Source organism: Copadichromis virginalis, linkage group LG12 (assembly GCF_057382275.1).
Source record: "Copadichromis virginalis isolate Kocher_CV1m ecotype Utaka linkage group LG12, C_Virginalis_male_GT1.1, whole genome shotgun sequence".
NCBI classification, from domain to species: Eukaryota; Metazoa; Chordata; class Actinopteri; order Cichliformes; family Cichlidae; genus Copadichromis; species Copadichromis virginalis.
Window position 1 is genome coordinate 37,063,059 of NC_140629.1, and position 18,948 is coordinate 37,082,006.

The window sequence follows — 18,948 nt, forward strand, 5'->3', positions numbered from 1 at the left end:
AACAGCACATGGTTACTTTTATTTAGAGTCTGACCTCAGGTATGAAAAGTCAACATATAAAACTGTCCACTCCTACAAAATGAGTCTGTTAAGACAAAAAGAAACTCCTTAATAATTTAAATACAGAACCACAAACCGGAGAACATTTCCCCCTTTTCAACATTAGAAACATTAAACGGTCACACAGAAAACATCCGGCTTTGCGTTCCAGAGTGAGACAGCAGAGAGGCGCTGCACTGGAGAGCCATGAAAACATTGCACATCACCCTAAACGAGCTGGAAAAACATGTCCTTAAAAAGCTGAAGAGAAAAAATACATTTTCAAAAATGAAGTTTGCTTGTCATAATAAAAGTTCTGTTGTAACGTGATCAGAGTTTACAGTCGATATTAAGAGCCACACGCTACACAGAAATATTAATGCAGTTCATGTGAAATGTTTAAATCACGTGAATCTAAAAACTGTCCCAGCTTAGTTACAAAATCTGATGTTTTAGGGTTTTAGAACTTAAGTTTGATTGTTCAAATGCTCAAAAAACAGTTTGTAGTAACAAATCAATGTTCATAGCGCTGCAGGGATGGTGAAGGTTTCCTTATAGCTCAAGTGGCCATCGCTGACTTCCTGTTAGGACGTCTTTTTACGACGACCCAAACCTGACGTCACATTTTATTCATTATGACCAGACTGAGGTCAGGACAGCGGGCCAGGAAGCTACGCCCATCTTTTATGTGGAAGTAAACGCAGAACTGAACTGGACGAAGGTGGAAGACTGAACCACTTCCTGGGTTTTAGGACTCATTCCTGCAGCTCTCGGCTGGGACGCAGTTATAAAACTTTACGAGCATCCCCACAGCCACCCTCACCCCACAGAGTTACCACTGAAATATTTAAAGTTCCCCTTCAAGCATCCTGTGAAATTCTTTACATATAAATGAACATCAGTTTGAACAGGAAGTGAGCAGCTTAAAAAAACAACAACGGAGCTTCAGGTATGAAATAGAGCGGGTACATTTATATGAAACCATCTGAGTCCGCACTTTGTTTCACAAAACTCTTTGGTTTGTTCTGTCTGAACATCATCCCCACGCTTTGATCATTTCCACTAACAAAGACTTCAGAGTCTGTTTTTAAAGAAGATATCAGAAATCTTGAGTCTGTTTACTCGTAGTATAATAATACTGACATTAGTTCATTTCCTTTTTCAGGGACGAGCCTGAATCTGCTCTCAGATGAAGCAGCTTTCAACCTTTAAAAACAGCTGGACACGGGTTCATTTCCAGGCAGAAAAACTAACATTACCAACCCGTTCCTTCAGTGCTGTCTGCGGTTTACACACAAACATTAAGTCCTCAAGGAGTTTATAAAGGTGACAGTGTGAGTGATTTCAGGTGAGCTGTCAGTCCGACGCAGAGGTCCGTATTGTTTCTTATTAGCTTGAAGTACTCAAACGTCACGTCACACGCTGGATTTATTCCTCCTCCCTCATCACAGAGACTCACAGGTTAGAGAGTCCATCTGTGAGGAAACTGATGGACCGAGACCAGAACAGAGTCTCTGCAGACGACCTGAGGAGGAAACAACACGTCAGCTGTGAACAGAGCCAATTAAAAGCATCAAAAATCACCTGTGTTACCTGAAAAGGTTCAGTTTCATTTTATTGGTTTTAGACATATTCTAACAGGCTTCGATGTGAGGTTTTGACAAAACAGACAGAAGACACTTCCTATACAGTAGTGTTCATGCTTAGATTCTTATTTTCTGTAACTGGAATGACCTCATGTCCTGACAGAGCAGCTGCTCCTCGTCTTCCACCTGCTGATTCTTTGATTCCTTTAAGCCTTTTAACCCCCAAACATCTGCTTAAATATTAAAGATTTTCTTTTTTCTGATTTATTTAAATTGAGCCACAGTCTGCATCTGAGTGAACTCCCAACTCTCTGCAGTCGGCAAAGTTTTCTCAGCAGTCTGTTAAACAGCTCCTCTGTAATCAAAGCATCGTTGAGCGGATCAGAAACTGAAGCTTACACGGCCGTCACCATTAAGGTCATTTTAGTCATAAAGCTCTGGCTGTGACCACAGACGCTCCACTAGACTACCACTTGCAGTCGAACCCTTGTGGTTATGAGGGGCAGCCAATCAGAATAAAGTCAGTTTAAAGGCAGAGGAGGAAAAACAGCTGAGGGGCTACACCAAAGCCCAGAATTACTTTGAACTGTGAGTCATGCAAAGCTCCTCTAGTGGAGTCCAGAAATAAAAACGATGGAGCTGAAACTGAGCAGAACAGGTCTCCTTTTAAAAAAGTCACACGGCCGCTTACGGTTCATCGGAGCTGCAGTCCTGGCGTGCTGAGCAGCGATCTAGGCGTGTTGGGGGGTGTTGGGGCACGGCTGACTGTGCCTGTACGCCATGATGAAGCCTGTTGATTGGTGCCACCAGTAAAACATGAGCACTAGCAGCAAGTGCCAAACCTGATGGCTGGAGCCCAGGTAGTTCAGCTGACCTGCAGAGACAGGAACACTCAGCTTGCTTCAGATTTTAATGAGATTCGGGCCCATTTTCAATGTTTCTCTCTGCAGTATTAGATTACTGTTATTTTCCAACTATGAGTGGACGAAAAAAACAACGAATCAAACAGGAAATGAAGAAATAAAAACAGTCATCTCACCTGGGAAGTACCGCTCAGGAACTTTGGAAACATAGAAAATGAGAGCCAGTGCTGCAATGAAGTACATCACCAGGACCCGAGGAATAAACGCCTGAAAGGAAGAAGAAACATTGATTCGACCAGCGTGTGGACAAAAATGGCCCACAGTTACAAAACGGCACGTGCAGGAAGAACTGCTGACTGACCGAAAAGCATTTAAAGCCAGCCAACAGATTGTGTTACTGCAGCAGCAGGAAAACACATTTAAAGTGGATCAATCAAGGAGGACCCTCAACAGCCGTTAAAACTGCAGTTCCTCTAATGGCCACTTGAGGCTTGCCCTGAAAGTCGGTCCCACAGACTCCTGAGTTAAAATGTTCATTTTCTAATAATCATCAGTTGATCTAAAGAGATTTTTCAGACTGAAGTACATTTTTTTGTGCAAAGTAAAGCCGATCACTGTGCATTAAACATGGATTTCTTTTCTTCTTATGACCAGCAGGGGGCGACTGTGGTTGGCAAAAGAAATCAGACAGTCGTAAAGTCTACAGGAAAATTATTTCTCATTGCTTTCGGACCTCATTAAATTGCCAAAATCGCTAGTTTTAAGTCTGTTTAAAGAAAGGAATCACAGCAGTGAACACTGGTTACGGGGACCACACTGAGCACGCTCACCTGGACGAGTTCAGAGGAGAAACCTCCCGTGAGGCAGATCCAGTGGACGGTGGGGATGAGGCCGTACCCGGTCACCGAGCAGAAGATGATCGAGCGCAGCTGCTTCCACTGCTTGCTGAGATAATGAGGGTGGATCTGAGCGAAGAACACAGCCAGGATCATGGCGAGGACCGTCACCAGGTACACCTGCCGCCAGTACTGCACAGACAGGAAGACGAGAGTTCAGTCACACCAGCTACACAGTAAACTCCCTTCATGGCAGATTGAGCTTTTTTTTCCAAGATGTCCTTCGCATGCTGGAGGTATCCGATGGTCCCAAGACTTAAAAGAAACTCAGTCGGTTTCAGAAGCAGAAAAGAAAACCAGGCAGGCGATTTTTAAACTCGCAGGGAGCTGAAGCAAGCGAAACAGCCCCTGGGCTGATGTGAGGGACCTGTTTGCAAACAGTTTCATTCGTTTGAAGATTATCTGTCTCATGGAGTCCTGAGGAAAGTTCTTCAGCTGCTGAAAGCTTCCTGCTGTTTGGTGATGAGCAGGACGAACACTGTGTGTTATTTTAGAGCTTTATTTACTATGACCGAACCACAAACGAGCTGAAGCTCACTGCAAACTCAGCTGATGCTTCCCTCAGCAGACCCTCTTACACGCACAGCTTTCTCATCATTCAATCAGCTTTATTTAACGCTGATCTGCTATGCTTTTCTTCTTTCAGATTTGAAGGCCACAAAGAAGAACAGGTTACAGGCTGTGAAAGGGTGAAATCCTTGATGTTATCAAGCAGATCACTGGTAGCCGATACAGCTGAATTGGCAGTTATCACATCGCTTTTGGAGATTCTGAGGTTCAAAGTAGTAATAGTAGTGGTAATAGTTGTTATTTTAATTTAGTACAAAAAAGGTTGAGACTCAAACTTTATGAGAAAAAAAAGGCAGTCCATTCATTCATCCTTCCTTGCTCTGCTGTTTATGGGTTGGGTCTGGGTTGTAGGAAGCTCATTTCTGCTGCTGTTTACAGGTACTCCCCATAGCTCATGGCTATAGGTGAGAGTAGGAACGTAGACTGAGTGGGAAACTCACCACAACACACCGCTACAGCATCCACACTGCTGCAAAAACACATCCGGTAATCTCCTATTCACTTGTTCCCTCACTCCTGAACCAAAGCTGGAGGGGGCACTCAAACAATCTCCTCAGAGATTTAGTTCCCAATGGGGGGAAAACCCTGAAATAATTTAGTGTACATGCAAAACTGAAACTGTCAATTTGGTCAAACTGACAACACAGCATGATAAAAATGAAACCACCTCATCGTGTTTCTGCAAAGTCAGAAATAAAGTTTCCTCAAACGTGGTGCACACAGCTTCTTTTTTCTGATGTCTGAACAACTATAGGACAATAACTCAGGGTTTGTATATTACTGTACTGCAGTACAATTAAAAAAAAAAATCAGTTAAAAGTCTCCCACTGTTTCATCTGCTGTTATCACAACTATAATGCTAATCTGTCTGCAGTTGGTATTTAAACTTCTATAAGTAAGTGTTTAAAGTCTGGGCAGCCTCGTCTCGGTCCCTTCTGTCCGTTTGTGTGGATGTAGGCCTTCGTCCAGTCACACGTCCTCATGTGACGAGTCCTGCTGAATTTCACAGTGAATAAATTTGCACCAGGAACAAGGCCCCGCTCTGCTTCAGCCAAATTTTTTAAGCTCCTCTCCTCGCAGACTCAGTGTTCTCTCCTCCAAATCTGCATCTCTAAAACACTCTTGACGAGACAAGAGTTTGACTGGCTAAATATAAAAAATCTGTTTTTCTTTGGGGACTTGGCGTGCCACGGGAGAGGAGCCACCCAGAAGCAGAGCCCCAGTCTTGGCAAGGACGAGGGGGAGGGAGGTGGAGGAGGAGGAGGGGGACCTTCGCTTAGACGGCTCCCGGACTTGCGAACGTCATATGGTGGGGAACAGGAGTGACGGACCGCTCCGTGAACGCGGCCATCTGGTTTGGGCTGGAGCAGATTTCAGCTACGTTCTGGGGGCAAAATAACCCGGCGCTTCCAATATGCGGGGGAAAGCGAACAGTGAGGAGCACGGCCAACACTTCAGGAGTTCAAAAAAATAAATAAAATAAAATAGGACAGAAAAAAAAGGGACATGGTGGTGGTGGGCGGCTGGAATAAGGAACTGGCTTGTGTCATCAGAGGCTGTTTTCCAAACGGCGAGCGCGGCGAAGGTGTCGTGTTGCTTATTCACCGGGAACAATGAGTCAATCAGCACAGCCAGACTGCAGGGCCCACTTCAGCTTTATTCAATTACTGCTTCTCAGGCTGAGGATGTTGAGCTGAGAAGTCTCCGGGGAGGACTGTGCTTCGACGTTAAACCGATGCTCAGTGCACACACACGACTGCAGCGAGCAGTCTGAGGTGGGCTTCTGAGGTAGAGCTACTCGATCACATACGTGAAAACACCACTGTGGTTATTTCAGGTCAACTTTAAAACATCTTGAATTTAAGCTTCACCATAATTCAGTTCGCGTCAACCGTGTCCTCCCTTTCAGCGGTGTTGTACTGCCAGCTATTAGGATTATCATCAATTAATTTTATATTACCAGTGAGGGGGCGTAAGACAGTAGAAAACAATGCCAAAAATGTTTTTCCTCTTGTGTGCACTCGCACTACAATCAGCTGACTCAAGGAGGAGGTGGTCTGCACTCATTTCACTTATAATTACTTTGATTTTTATTGACGTAAAGGGCAGGAAAATGAGTCCAAACTACTACAGGTAACGCAACACAGGCCAAGCATCTGCACAGGCAGCACTAGCACATAAAGCTAATGAAGTACCCAGATTAATGCTAAATGCTGACCCCAGCAAAGCATCCAGAGCCTGATCTGCCTCAGGTAACAGGAGCAGGTACGAGCAATCAGTGTAGTTTCCACTGTAAAATCATTTAAGTCTTCTTTGACCTGGTTGCCCATCTTTGCGTTCATATTTAGGCACTAATGAAAGATCTTGTGTGTCCTTGTGAGGATAGGTAGTCGTTCATAATTGGTTATTGTGTGAATATGCACATCTGAAACATGTGGCAGAGTAATGTAACCAATTCTTTTCTCCAGTGAGTAACAAAGTAACCTTTTGAAGAACAACTAAAGTGCAACCTAACAAAGCTTTCACAGCTTCACTCTCAGGGCCCATTTCCACCCCTGTGAATGGCAGCACACACCAAGAGTGACATCAGAGCTGCAGGAGTGCCTCTCCAACTGAGCCACACTTCTTTATTTTTGTAATGTGGTGTGACTGGTTCTCCTCCTAAACCAGCACTCATGCAGAGGTTTGGTGAGAGTGGCGATTGCAACGAGTCTCGTGGTGATGTCACCACTGACGTGCAACACAACCAATATGTCCATAAACAAGGCATCATTCTAACTTTCATGATCCTTCTGCCTTCTTACGGTCTTTCCAGCTTTCCCCAACACCTTACATGTCATGACCCGTGATGGCCTGGTGACCTCTCAGTTCCTCATCATAACTCTGAATATGATAAGAAAATAGGCAGAGGGACTAGGGCTGCCACAAACGATTATTTTGATAGTCGACTAGTCACCGATTATTTTTGCGATTAGTCGACTAATCAGATCATCATCCATTAGACGTAAAACTACAGCTTATTGCACCAGCAGCATCTGCTTTTATATAACTATCATTAGCTTACAGCTTTAAGTGTGTAAGGTCTGTGCTAACTAAAAATAAAGACAAGATGATAGTTTATTAAATTTTAATGAAATTTGCAGATTGTTTCGGTGAAGTTTAATAAACTCCTTGCTATCTAAAATATAACAGGACACTGGAGTATATTCTGGAGCATCTCACACTTCTGATAATCAGCTGTCTGCTTGACGTTTATTCAGCTGTGTAAAAACTATAACTTTAATCTCAGACAAACTGATTTACTCAGGAACAAATAAAACACTAAAAAAAAAAAAGCCAAACAATAACATTTTAAGTTATCTAAGTGACTCATATATATTTAACCTGATTAGCGAAAGACGGCGGTGGGTTTGAAAACGATTTGCGGGGAGTCCGGTGTTCTCACGGCGCTAGTGAGCCTAGCCCCCGGCTCGCTAACGAGCTAGTGGGTAACAGACATCTCTGAAAACGTCGGAGCGCTTTTGAAAATATGTGGTGTCCTGATAAACTGAGCAGATATTTGAGGTTTACACAGCTACATTCTCGCCTGAAAATATGTTAAACGTTTATTTTGTGACCCAGAAAGAATAATAAGAGTAATATTAAAACTAACTAGCTGCCGCCATTGTTGGAAACTGAGCTGGGCTGCGCTATGAATTCTGGGACACAGCTGCTGCTTCTTCTTCTTCTTCTTCTTCTTCGGGGTTTAACGGTAGCTGACATCCTTGTACATGCAATGCTGCCATCTTCTGTTTCAGTCCGTTATTACACTCTTAAATCCTGCCACTTATTCCTCTTACAAAGCTTCAAACGACGCGTCGACTATTAAATCAGTCGTCGACGATTTTGATAGTCGACTTAATCGTGACTAGTCGAGAAAATCGTGGCAGCCCTAAGAGGGACTAATTAGACCAGTGGCTCCCCAATGGTATGACCCGATCGACAGCCAAGTTTGCATCAGGGTTTTGTGTTACCCAAACATTACTGTAACTGCACGAAATGTCAGGAGAAACTACTGCAAAAGCTACCGGAGCTACAGCTTCAACTGGATCAGACAGACTTCATCTCAAGTGGATCGTGCAGTTGGGTGCATTTAATTAACTCCAACATGGTGCTAAACGCATTAAAGAGGCATTTAGGGACTGGGTATCTCTTCTGAGAGAAACGGTAAAAGAGCACAGGATGTGACCCAGACGGAGGAAGAATGTTTGACTGTGAGAAAGTTTCTGATAAGGAGATGGACTCGGAGCTGTCGCCGACATTGTTCCAGATAATATAAAGCCTGTTTTCTGCAGACATGAATGCAGATGTGGTTTGTAAACTTCTGAATTCAGTCCGATCATCCAGGTATGTGAGCGGAAACATTTTTTTTTTAACCCTACAAAAACACTTACACATCTATTTTATGCTGAACCAACATCACTTCTGCCTGGTAAAATAAAATACTAAAAAAAAATACATGTAATTATCATTTCTGAAGGAAAAACTATAAAAAGACTGGACAAAATGAAGGTTAGGCTTCCAGCAGCCTGACTCTTTCTTGAGACTGAAGAAGGCTCATGAGAGCAGCACATAAAAGGCTGAAGTGATGAGTACAAGGACACAGGATTTAAGACAGAGAAGCAGTCTGCCTGCTCTGCCTGTCCTCCGCCACTTTGAACTCGACTCACGAGGGTAAATAATAAGCAGTTTACAATACAAGCGAAGCACAGCATTGCTGAGTCACAGAGGACTGCAGGGCAGCTTCTCACATTTAGCACTTTTTAAAGGATTTAAACGGATTCAGCTCCAGAGGGCGACGTGGTGCTCAGCGTTAAGAGATAAGGATTCAGAGTGAATAATGTGGCGAGGATGTTTACCTCTGACCTTGCTTATGAATTTAAAGCCGATTAGTTTTTATGTCTTTGATCTTTTTTGCTTTTTGTTTGGAAAAATGTGCTGGCAGCAGTAAACTGTGACGCAGCATCTTTTGTAAAGTCGCATCAGAAAAGTCAGAGTAAAAGATAGTGCTGAGCCGAGTAAGTCTGGGTCACACGGAGACCTGTTTCTGGAAAGAGTGAGCTTAAATCCATCACAACAGCAAAACCTCGAGGGATGAGGAGATGGGCAACGTGCACGAGCTTTTTACTGCTCCAATGCAACAGGGTTAGAAAGGCAACAACAGCGTGGTTTTAGATAAAACCACAGCAGAGGAATAGCTTTGCATGAGCTAATGAATAACACTAGGCACTGAGTGCAAACTCAGGACATCTTACTCTTCCTATTTTGAAAGACCGCGTGTAGCCCACGATGTTTCTACCAGCATGAGGACGTTCAGCTTCGCATTTTCCTGATAGAGCTTCATCTCTGCAAGTTCAACAGTTTGTCTGCATAACAAAGAAATGCTAATATGGTAGTAAAAGTATTCAAACAGGAAGGTTTCTGGCCTTGGATGTTATGTGGCCATGGCAAAGATCTTCATCATTAGAAAGGAAAAAAACCCCGTTGTTGTATCCATTTCCTCTAGTTTACCTCTACTGCCCTCTGAATGTTAGATAGAAAGCACTTTAGTAGAAAAGGGCTAATAACAAGTGCTTGTGTGTGTGAAAGAGGCAAACTTGTATAAAGTGCTTTGAGTACTTGGAGTATGAAAATGCTATCTAAGAACCAGTCCGTGTACCATCCCTGGTTATGTAATCTGCAAGTTTAAACACGTGACTCTCGCATTGTTACGTCGCTTACTGCCAGTTTTATGTCTCGTCCAGTCCAGAAAAAACAAAAATCTACATACAGGCCCAGAACACTGGAACTCCAAATAACTGCCCTCAGAATAATCCACAGTCTCTGATCATATTTCAGTATCACTGTTCAGCGTGGATGACTAACAGCCTACGTAAAGCAATGTGCCAGAAACCTGGACGTTACTTTCTATCAACATGGAAACTTCAACCAGTATGTCAAAAGGCTAGTACAGTCTTGTTATGTGCAGATTACAAATACTTCCAAACAATGAACCTGTCTATAGTTTGGAGTCTGCAGATGGTACAAAACATAGCAACAAGGCTTCTCGACAACACTCGGCGCAGTGAATCAATCAGTGAATCTATTATCAAGATGGCGCCGAGTATGGCAGCCTTGTCGCGAGCTCCCCCAAGCAACAGCTTTTTTCTGTGTTTAATTTTACTTTTCCTTCATTTTTTCGCGAGTAGCACATGTCTCCTTGTGTACGACCGACAAACCTTACTGGACATAAAAGACGGTCTTTCTTATAACTTTCCGGAGTTCAAGTTTTGCAACACGGACGCTCCGTTTGCAGACCCCCCATTCATCTCACCTGAGACGCCTTTGTTCTCTGGCCCTGGAGGCCGCAAACGCCGACGCAGAGGGAGAAGATCTGGCGTTCTGGTTCGACTGAGACGGCGCGCTAACAGACCACCGTTACCCAGTTTATTACTGGCTAATGTGCAGTCTCTGGAGAACAAGCTGTGCGAGCTTCGGGCACGGATCTCATTCCAGCGAGAGATGCGGGACTGCTGCGTGATCTGCCTCACAGAAACCTGGCTATCGGACAAAGTACCGGACTCCGCAATACAACTGCCGGGGTTCTCCGTGCATCGCGCGGACAGGTCACAGGATCTTACTGGGAAAAGCAGAGGCGGTGGTGTGTGTTTCATGATCAACAACAGCTGGTGTGATTATGCGAACGTGCACCCGGTCAAATCCTTCTGCTCACCGGACCTGGAGTACCTGATGATTAAGTGCCGGCCATTCTGGCTACCGAGGGAATTTACAGCAGTGATTATTACGGCTGTTTACATTCCCCCACAAGCCGACACTGACCGAGCACTCAGGGAACTGTACAGCGCGATCAGCAGCAAGGAAACCGCACACCCAGAGGCGGCGTTTATCACAGCCGGAGACTTTAATAAGGGAAACCTGAAGAAAGTCTCACCCAAACTCCACCAACACATCCATTTTAACACTCGTGGAGATCGGCTACTCGACCACTGCTACACCTCTTTCCGGGATGCGTACAAAGCCCTCCCCCGTGCCCCATTCGGCCAATCAGATCACCGCTCCATCCTGCTCCTGCCCGCCTACAGGCAGAAGCTGAAACAGGAAGCTCCAACCCGGAGGGCGGTGCACTGTTGGACGGACCAATCGGAGTCTGCGCTGCGGGACTGTTTTGATCACGCGGACTGGGAAATGTTTCACGTGGCCGCCAGAGACATTGATGAATACACAGACTCAGTCTGTGGATTTATCAGGAAATGCGTGGAAGATGTCGTCCCATCCAGAACAGTCAAATCCTTCCCAAATCAAAAACCCTGGATTAACAGAGATGTTCGCGCGGCACTGGCGGCACGGAACACCGCCTTTGCCTCCGCGAACACATCGGACTACAAACACGCACATTACCAACTCCGGAAGACGATCAAAGCAGCCAAACGTGAGTACAGGGACAGGGTGGAGCAACAGTTTGACAACCCTCGGAGTATGTGGCAGGGACTAAACACGATCACAGACTTTAGAGGGAAAACCAGCACACCGCAGACCACGGCCTCTCTGTGTGAGGATCTAAACGTATTCTACGCTAGATTCGACACAGCGAACACCATGAGACCGGACAGTGTGCGCACCGCGGATGACGTCAGTGCGCACACTGTGTCTGAGGAGGATGTGCGGAGGTGCTTCAGGAAGGTGAACGCACGCAAAGCTACTGGTCCGGACGGGATTCCCGGCCGCGTCCTCAGGTCATGCGCGGCTCAGCTGGCTGGAGTGTTCACGCACATCTTCAACCTTTCCCTCTCTCTGTCTGTAGTCCCAGCCTGCTTCAAAATGGCCACCATCGTCCCTGTACCCAAATCCTCCACCATCTCCTCATTGAACGACTGGCGACCTGTAGCCCTGACCCCCATCGTAAGCAAATGCTTCGAGAAGCTGGTCAGGGACTTCATCTGCTCTGCACTACCCGACTCACTGGACCCTCTACAGTTTGCATACCGCCACAACAGGTCCACTGATGATGCCATAGCCCTGACACTACATACTGCCCTGTCACACCTGGAGAAGAGAGACACGTATGTGAGGATGCTGTTTGTAGATTACAGCTCAGCATTCAATACCATCGTTCCCTCGAAGCTGGACAGGAAACTGCAGGATCTAGGACTGAGCAGCTCCCTCTGCAGCTGGATCCTTAGCTTCCTGTCTGACAGACGCCAGGTGGTCAGACTGGGCAGCATCACCTCATCCCCCGTCACACTGAACACTGGTGCTCCACAGGGGTGTGTACTGAGCCCTCTCCTGTACTCACTCTACACCTACGACTGCACAGCCACTAACAGCTCCAACATCATTGTGAAGTTTGCGGACGACACTACAGTGGTGGGTCTTATCACCAACAGTGATGAGACGGCTTACAGGGAGGAGGTCAGCGCCCTGACCCACTGGTGTCAAGACAACCATCTCACCCTCAACGTCGCAAAGACAAAGGAGTTGATAGTGGACTTCCGGAGGTGCAGAGAAGTACACACCCCCATCACCATCAGCGGCGCTGCTGTGGAGAGAGTGAGCAGCTTCCGGTTCCTTGGCGTACATCTGGCTGAGGATCTTACGTGGTCAGTACACACAAACAAAACAGTGAAGAAGGCGCAGCAGCGCCTCTTCTTTCTCAGGAGACTGAAAAGATTCGGCATGAGCCCCTGCATCCTCAGGACCTTCTATCACTGTGCCATTGAGAGCATCCTCACTGGATGCATCACCACCTGGTATGGCAACAGCACCGCCTACAACTGCAAAGCTCTCCAGCGAGTAGTGCGGTGCTCTGAACGGATAATTGGAGGTGAGCTTCCCTCCCTCCAAGACATCTACAGGAAGCGGTGCCTGAGGAAAGCGGGGAGGATCATCAAGGACTCCAGTCACCCCAGCCATAAACTGTTCAGACTGCTTCCATCAGGAAGGAGGTTCTGCAGCATCCGGTCCCGTACCAGCAGACTGAGAGACAGCTTCTTCCATCAGGCCATCAGACTGCTGAACACTTCATAGACACCTCAGCTTCACTACTGGAACTTCAACATTATGCACTCCATACTGTACAGTAATGCCACTGTTTTGCACATGTCTCACTCTGTATATTTTATTTTATTTATTTTAAATATTCTACTTATTGTTTACTCTATTTAATTTGTAAAATATGTGTACACACACACACACACACACACACACACACACACACACACACACGTAGAAAAATATTTAGCATACACATCCAGAAATGCATACACTATTATATATTGTACATATATTTATTAGTTTCAGATGTAGCCATTCTTGTATTTTGCTTGTTTACATTATTGTATTTTGCACAACTCTGTTGCTTGTGAAGCTCGCACACAAGAATTTCACTCACATGTGCTGTACCAATGTACCTGCACATGTGATGTGACAATAAAAGTGATTTGATTTGAAATCGTCACTTTTAAACTCCGTCTAAGAGAGAGCAGTTTATATGAAAGGCTTCAGGTGAGCTTACGTTATTACAGTAGAAGGTGTAGAAGACTCCGGGGACGTAGCAGCCCAGGATGCCGATGGAAACACCGGCGTAATCCAGCGCCATCCAGCGGCGGCTGGTCTTCTCTGAGCGATGGCAGCAGAACAGGTGGTAACCCACCGAGCACAGCATACACAGCTGAGGACAGCAAAACACACAGTCGGGCATTGCAAAGAAGCTCGGCACAGAATGGATTTACGCTAGATTCAAATTTATTTAATAATGAAAATAACTTTATTTATAAAACACGTTTACGTCCACAGACCAAGAAGAAAAAGCAGAACACGAGCTTCTAACAGAAAGCGGGACACTGAGGTCAAAACAAGACAGCTAAATACGTTTTGAGATGCAACAAAAACACAAACTGGCAATATAATTAATGAATACCAATAATGTCAAGCCCCAGACATATTTATTATATAAAATAAATTAATACTTGAATCTTAAATCTAACTGTTTAAAAGAAATAAAAGAACTTTTCCACACCAGGTTTGAGAGTAAGCAATAAACGTGGTGTTTTAATCACACTAGTGATTATGATGTTGAACATAATACTTGGTGTTATGACATGTAACCACATTGAAAAGGTAAAAAGTTCACATTGTGTCAAACTACAATCGCTATCCCGCCCGTCAGTAACTGCACTAACCCTGCTCTTTATTTTCTGAATCCACTGAAACAATGGAAAAAGCTCAACTCTGGGCTCACCCACTTGTACAGGCATGTCTGGATATTTTAAGGGCTACATTTATAGGTGATGATGAGTGTACAAAGTGATCCAACAGGTTCATTAACACCTGGAATAGCCAAATCTAGAGAGGCCTATATTTGCCTTCTTCAATACTCAAATATACTGAGATTTATTAGTGCATGAGCAGTGTAATTGCCAACTTCAATCTAACCACAGCTCAGGAGAACTGAAATATCTCTGATGAGTTTATTCTATATAAAAGCAATGTGAGATGATGTCTAAGCAGAAGACAATAGCAGCATTGTACCTGAAAGCAGAAGAGTCCAATGGAGTAGATGACATAATCCTCTCTGGAGGCGCCAACAGCCGGCAGCACCGAGGCCATGTTGTACACCCCAAGACAGAAGAAGAGGAGGAAGCCCAGGAGATGGCTCCAGATGTTCACCGTCTCATTGGACAGGATGAAGAGGCTGCAAAGGTCATTTACAAGCTTTAAAATAGTCACACAGTCAGTTCCCTCTAAAGAAAACCAGAGGTATGAACCAAAACTCTGAACAATTATACACCCCGACATAAATGTCTGACAAGCATCTATTACCTCCCAATCAATAAACAGTCTGGATTCACCGTTTCCATTAACCACTGAAACTAGAACTAGAGAGCAACACGAGTTGCCCAACTCCCTTAAAATCTTTATTGGCATTGACCCTACAACAAATGTCAGGAAGCAAAATCAATCAGCCTCTGCAGCGAGGCGTGGGAATCACAGAGTACCATTACAGCACGTTACACCAAGACACAATGACATCATCATACAGCAGCTCCACAACAATCAAATCTGTAATGTGACCTGTTCAGAATCTTTTTATCTTCCTTATAGTCGGCTTTAAATATTAATATAATGGAATGCATCATAGTTTCAACAGCTGACATAAAAAAGAGAAAAACACTGGCAGTCTGCATGTTTAACCTGCTTTCACTGAAGAAAGCTTCAAAAGCTGAATTGTGGAACACTTTCAAGGCTCATATCAACATGTGGGATAGGTTCAGTCTCCTCTTTTACTTGGCTCTTCTTCTAACTGTGATTCCTAGTGCGCAAGTAATTTTCTGAGGTGTTCAAAAAGTAGGCACTGCTTGACTTTAGTGGAGTGACTGTGTTGTGGTGTTGAAGATGAAAATTCTGATTTCAGGTTAAAGGGTCCTTCTCACCTTTTGATGCACAGCCTGGAGGGCAAGTATGCCCTGTATCCATCTGTGATGTAGGGGTTCTCCCTCAGAAACGGGGGGATCTGCTCGTATGTGTACAGCCTGATACCTCTGGGCACCAGTACAGGCCAGTACTGATAACTTCCCAGCTCGATGTAGTGTGCAGTCTGAGAGCTCTTCTGTGGTTTCTGAGGCATGTCTGAGCCAGCAGGGTCTGGTTTAATCTGACCCGAACCTGAAACCAGCAAGTCAGATCAAGATCAGATTCAATAGAGGCAGAACTCTTTTAATAAAACATAGCATTAAGCGATATTTGTTTTGTTGTCCGGGCATCTGAGTTTGTAATTCGAGTGGAGAAGAAATCAAAGTGGTCTGTGTAGGAGCTGAACGAGTAAAGAAGACAGCAAAACATCAAGTGAAAGCTGATTCTCCTACATCTGTGTGGAGCTATTATCAGAAGCTATCATTACTTGCACCCACTGGCTTGTCTTCCATGTAATCTCATGTTACCGAAGCTAACTTTCCAGATTATCCGTTACGTTCTACCAAACTCCGTTCACTAATGTGGCGATTTTAGGTGCTTAAGTGCTAACAAACATTTATACAAATCACGGTCCAAGCTTAGATCCAAGCTCGCGACCATGTTCCAAATTATCAATAAAGTTTGTATATTTATACAAGATTCCATTTACAGTCAAATTCTGCCAATAAACTGTGTTGTAGCGTTAATTTTACAGCTAATGTAACACTGTAGAAGTCTGTGGCGAGCACGGTATCACCAAATACAAAATTAGATTTTTTTAAACACAGCGTACTTCCTTGATACATTCTTTACGAGCCGATTGTACCTGAAAAACCACCTGAACAAAACCAAAGGTAAAATTATGCTTTTGATGTAGAGTATGCCGTAGTTAACCAAGACGACGTTAAAATAGCGACATTTCCAAAGCGGTCTGGTAACTAGTGGCTAATTATAGCTTGGCTCTTATAGGGCTAAGCTAACAACAATGAGCTATAAAAAAGGGGGAAAGATATATTAACAAAAAAACTCACCTTTTAATTTGGCATATTTGCAGTTTGTGCCATTCTGGGGCTTATAATATGTACTACGCATTTGTAAACACGTGTTGATATTAACTTTAAAAAAACAAACAAACACAACGCGTAATATTTCTGAAGTTTTAGCTACAACATCTTCCGAATCACACAGACGTCATCACTAATGGACCCTTCCAACGTGGCCAACGTCTGCCTGAGTTAAAATAAATAAATAACGCAGTATTTACTATTATCGCTAATATCCTTAGAAGATTCTTTATTTAATAATTTAAATAACCTTTGTTTTTCTGCATTAATGAGCTCTCTCAAAATCCCATATGGGACTCTATTCACGTGAAAGCTTCATTTCATGAGTAATAATAGTTCTTACCGTAAATATAAACGGCTTTGTTTTCGGTTTGGGTTTTAGGAATCGTGTCTAGCACCCTTAATGGATTTTACCTGGTTCAACTGATCCCGGAGATGCACCGTGCCACCCATAATTACTGAGGGACGCCAGTCTCTGATGATGATTCAATCCTAAACCGCAATAAACACGTATTGGAGAATTATTTGTCTCACTAATCAGTTTCATTTATGTTGATGGTGATTGCTGATGGATAGTATTACATGACATTCAGATATGTAATCACCTCATATTTCATTGTTATGATAAAGAAAATATTCACAATATGGTTATCTTTGAAATTTTAAAACAGTGGGGAAAAATCAGTTTACTGAAACAAAGAGAAATATTTTTAAACGTAAGAATATATTCAGAGCAACAACCTAAATTAATAAGAAGAACATTTTTTAAATATTCAAATGCACATTGTGTGGTTTTTCATATTTACTTTACTCAGAAGAAAAATGGGACATCATATGAGGGGAGATGCAGCAAAAAGTCCCAGCAAAACTCAAACCAAACAGACTGAGATCACTCTTATTTTAACCCTTTAATAAACCAGACTGCAATCTGTGCTTAATGAAGTACATTTTGAGAGGTACTGCAAGGAGTTCAACTTGACCCAGGCCATCTTTACAGCTGCAGAATTCATAGAGTTCAGTTTCTTTGAGTACCTTGTCTTTGTCTTTATACCATTTCTGTCCGGCCACCCTGGAACCATGCAAAGAACCTGTAAATGCTGAAAGTCTCCTCAAGAACTGGACTTCAGGTCCAGAATCGCTGGGCTCCTATGAAGCTGTAGCCCACAAATGTAAATTTCATGAGGCAAACATTTCCTTGTTACAATTTTGATAGAAGTGATTTAAACAACAGACTTCTACAACAATAGAGTTCCATTTTTAGATTTTTTTTTCTTTTTTTTGCGATTTTTCTGTTGTGTTAAACTACACTTCAAACATCCAGTTATCATTTGGAAATAATCATTATTGAGTAAATTATTATAAGTAATTATTTAACTCCATACACTTTTATGTCCTAGCAGCCCGTCTCTGGGATTAAAAGGAATTAATAAACTTATGTTAACCTTTATTTATGCAGGTAGTTCCACTGAGAGCCAATGTCTCGTTTGAGAGACTTGCTCATAAAGATAAAACTTTTAAAGGGACCTTTTACTAGTTTTACCCATGCAGTATTTTTTTTTTTTGTTAAATGGAGCACAACTTGGCCTGAGTGTGCAGCCAAACAATGTCTTCTGTCTGAATCTACAGGCTTCTGCAAGGTCACATGACTGCTAACAGTGATGCCGGAGCACGCAGGTGGAGCACGTGTTAAATGTTGTTCAGTGCATCTCAGTCTCCTCGCTGTCCTCCCGCTTCACTGCGAGACCGTGTTACATCCTCCTGTCGCTAACTGTCATCGGGAATCCTCATCAGAGCCGGCGCTCTCTGCAGACCTCTCAGGTGTGAGAGATGTTGGAGGTTTCCCTCAGGAATGAAGTCACACTCATTCCTCCCTCTGCTGTTTACACCCCCTCTTTCATTGCTTCATTCTCAAGTGGAAGTGTGTTCTTCATTATCACTTCTAATACACCTCTCAGCACATCCACTCTGGCAAAGTGTCAGCTGCCATGCCAAGTTAAGATAGTAACTCTGTGCATGCAAGGGCAAACAATAAGAATCTCCTGCTGCTGCTGCTGCAGACGTTGCCTGAATTATTAATAAATTTTGCTGGCTTACAGTTGGCAGCGACTTCCTGCAAAAAGAAGTAGATAGGAAGAATTTAAACAAGAGAACTTACAGAGGAGGATGCACAAGATGCCTTTTACTTCTACTGTCTTTTATCTGCTGCAGAGCATTTAAACATGCTGACTTCAGTTGTGTTTGCTCTGTAGCAAATAATGAAAAGGCAAAGATAAATGGATTTTTAAGGCCATGAAATAATTTTACCAAAGTATCTGATAGTACAATACGAGAGAATTAGGGAATGGCCACTGGGAAGAAAAAAAAAAGTGGAGTTTACCTCAAAATTTTTACTTCTTGTCGGAAACAAGATAGAATTTCAAAATGAAACTAAGCATTCTGATGA

The 18,948-nt window shown here is 43.6% G+C and overlaps 1 protein-coding gene across 3 annotated transcripts; it reads right to left on the bottom strand.

Annotated features, from left to right (window-relative positions):
- On the bottom strand, positions 1-18,670 carry paqr3a (progestin and adipoQ receptor family member IIIa). Of its 3 annotated transcripts, XM_085476392.1 has the most exons (9): positions 17,538-18,666; positions 16,920-16,997; positions 15,423-15,654; positions 14,521-14,683; positions 13,505-13,660; positions 3,319-3,516; positions 2,665-2,755; positions 2,317-2,499; positions 1-1,564 (listed from the first exon to the last, which is right to left on the bottom strand). In XM_085476392.1, exons 3-8 carry the CDS (start codon positions 15,614-15,616, stop codon positions 2,357-2,359), a joined length of 945 nt encoding a protein of 314 aa, XP_085332518.1. In that variant the 5' UTR covers positions 15,617-15,654; positions 16,920-16,997; positions 17,538-18,666; the 3' UTR covers positions 1-1,564; positions 2,317-2,356. The 3 variants fall into 3 exon arrangements, with proteins under 3 accessions (XP_085332518.1, XP_085332516.1, XP_085332517.1); XM_085476390.1 differs by having other exon boundaries at positions 16,920-18,670; XM_085476391.1 differs by lacking the exons at positions 16,920-16,997; positions 17,538-18,666 and adding an exon at positions 16,473-16,630.
- Positions 18,671-18,948: the final 278 nt, after the last annotated feature.

Excerpts from the sequence above, each read along its gene's own strand:
- paqr3a (XM_085476390.1), bottom strand. The coding sequence starts at position 17,052 with ATGAAACTGATTAGTGAGACAAATAATTCTCCAATACGTGTTTATTGC. Across the intron at positions 14,684-15,422 it reads TCCAGGCTGTGCATCAAAAG|CCTCTTCATCCTGTCCAATG; the intron begins GTGAGAAGGACC and ends TGACCTTTGCAG. Across the intron at positions 13,661-14,520 it reads TTGGACTCTTCTGCTTTCAG|CTGTGTATGCTGTGCTCGGT; the intron begins GTACAATGCTGC and ends TGCTGTCCTCAG.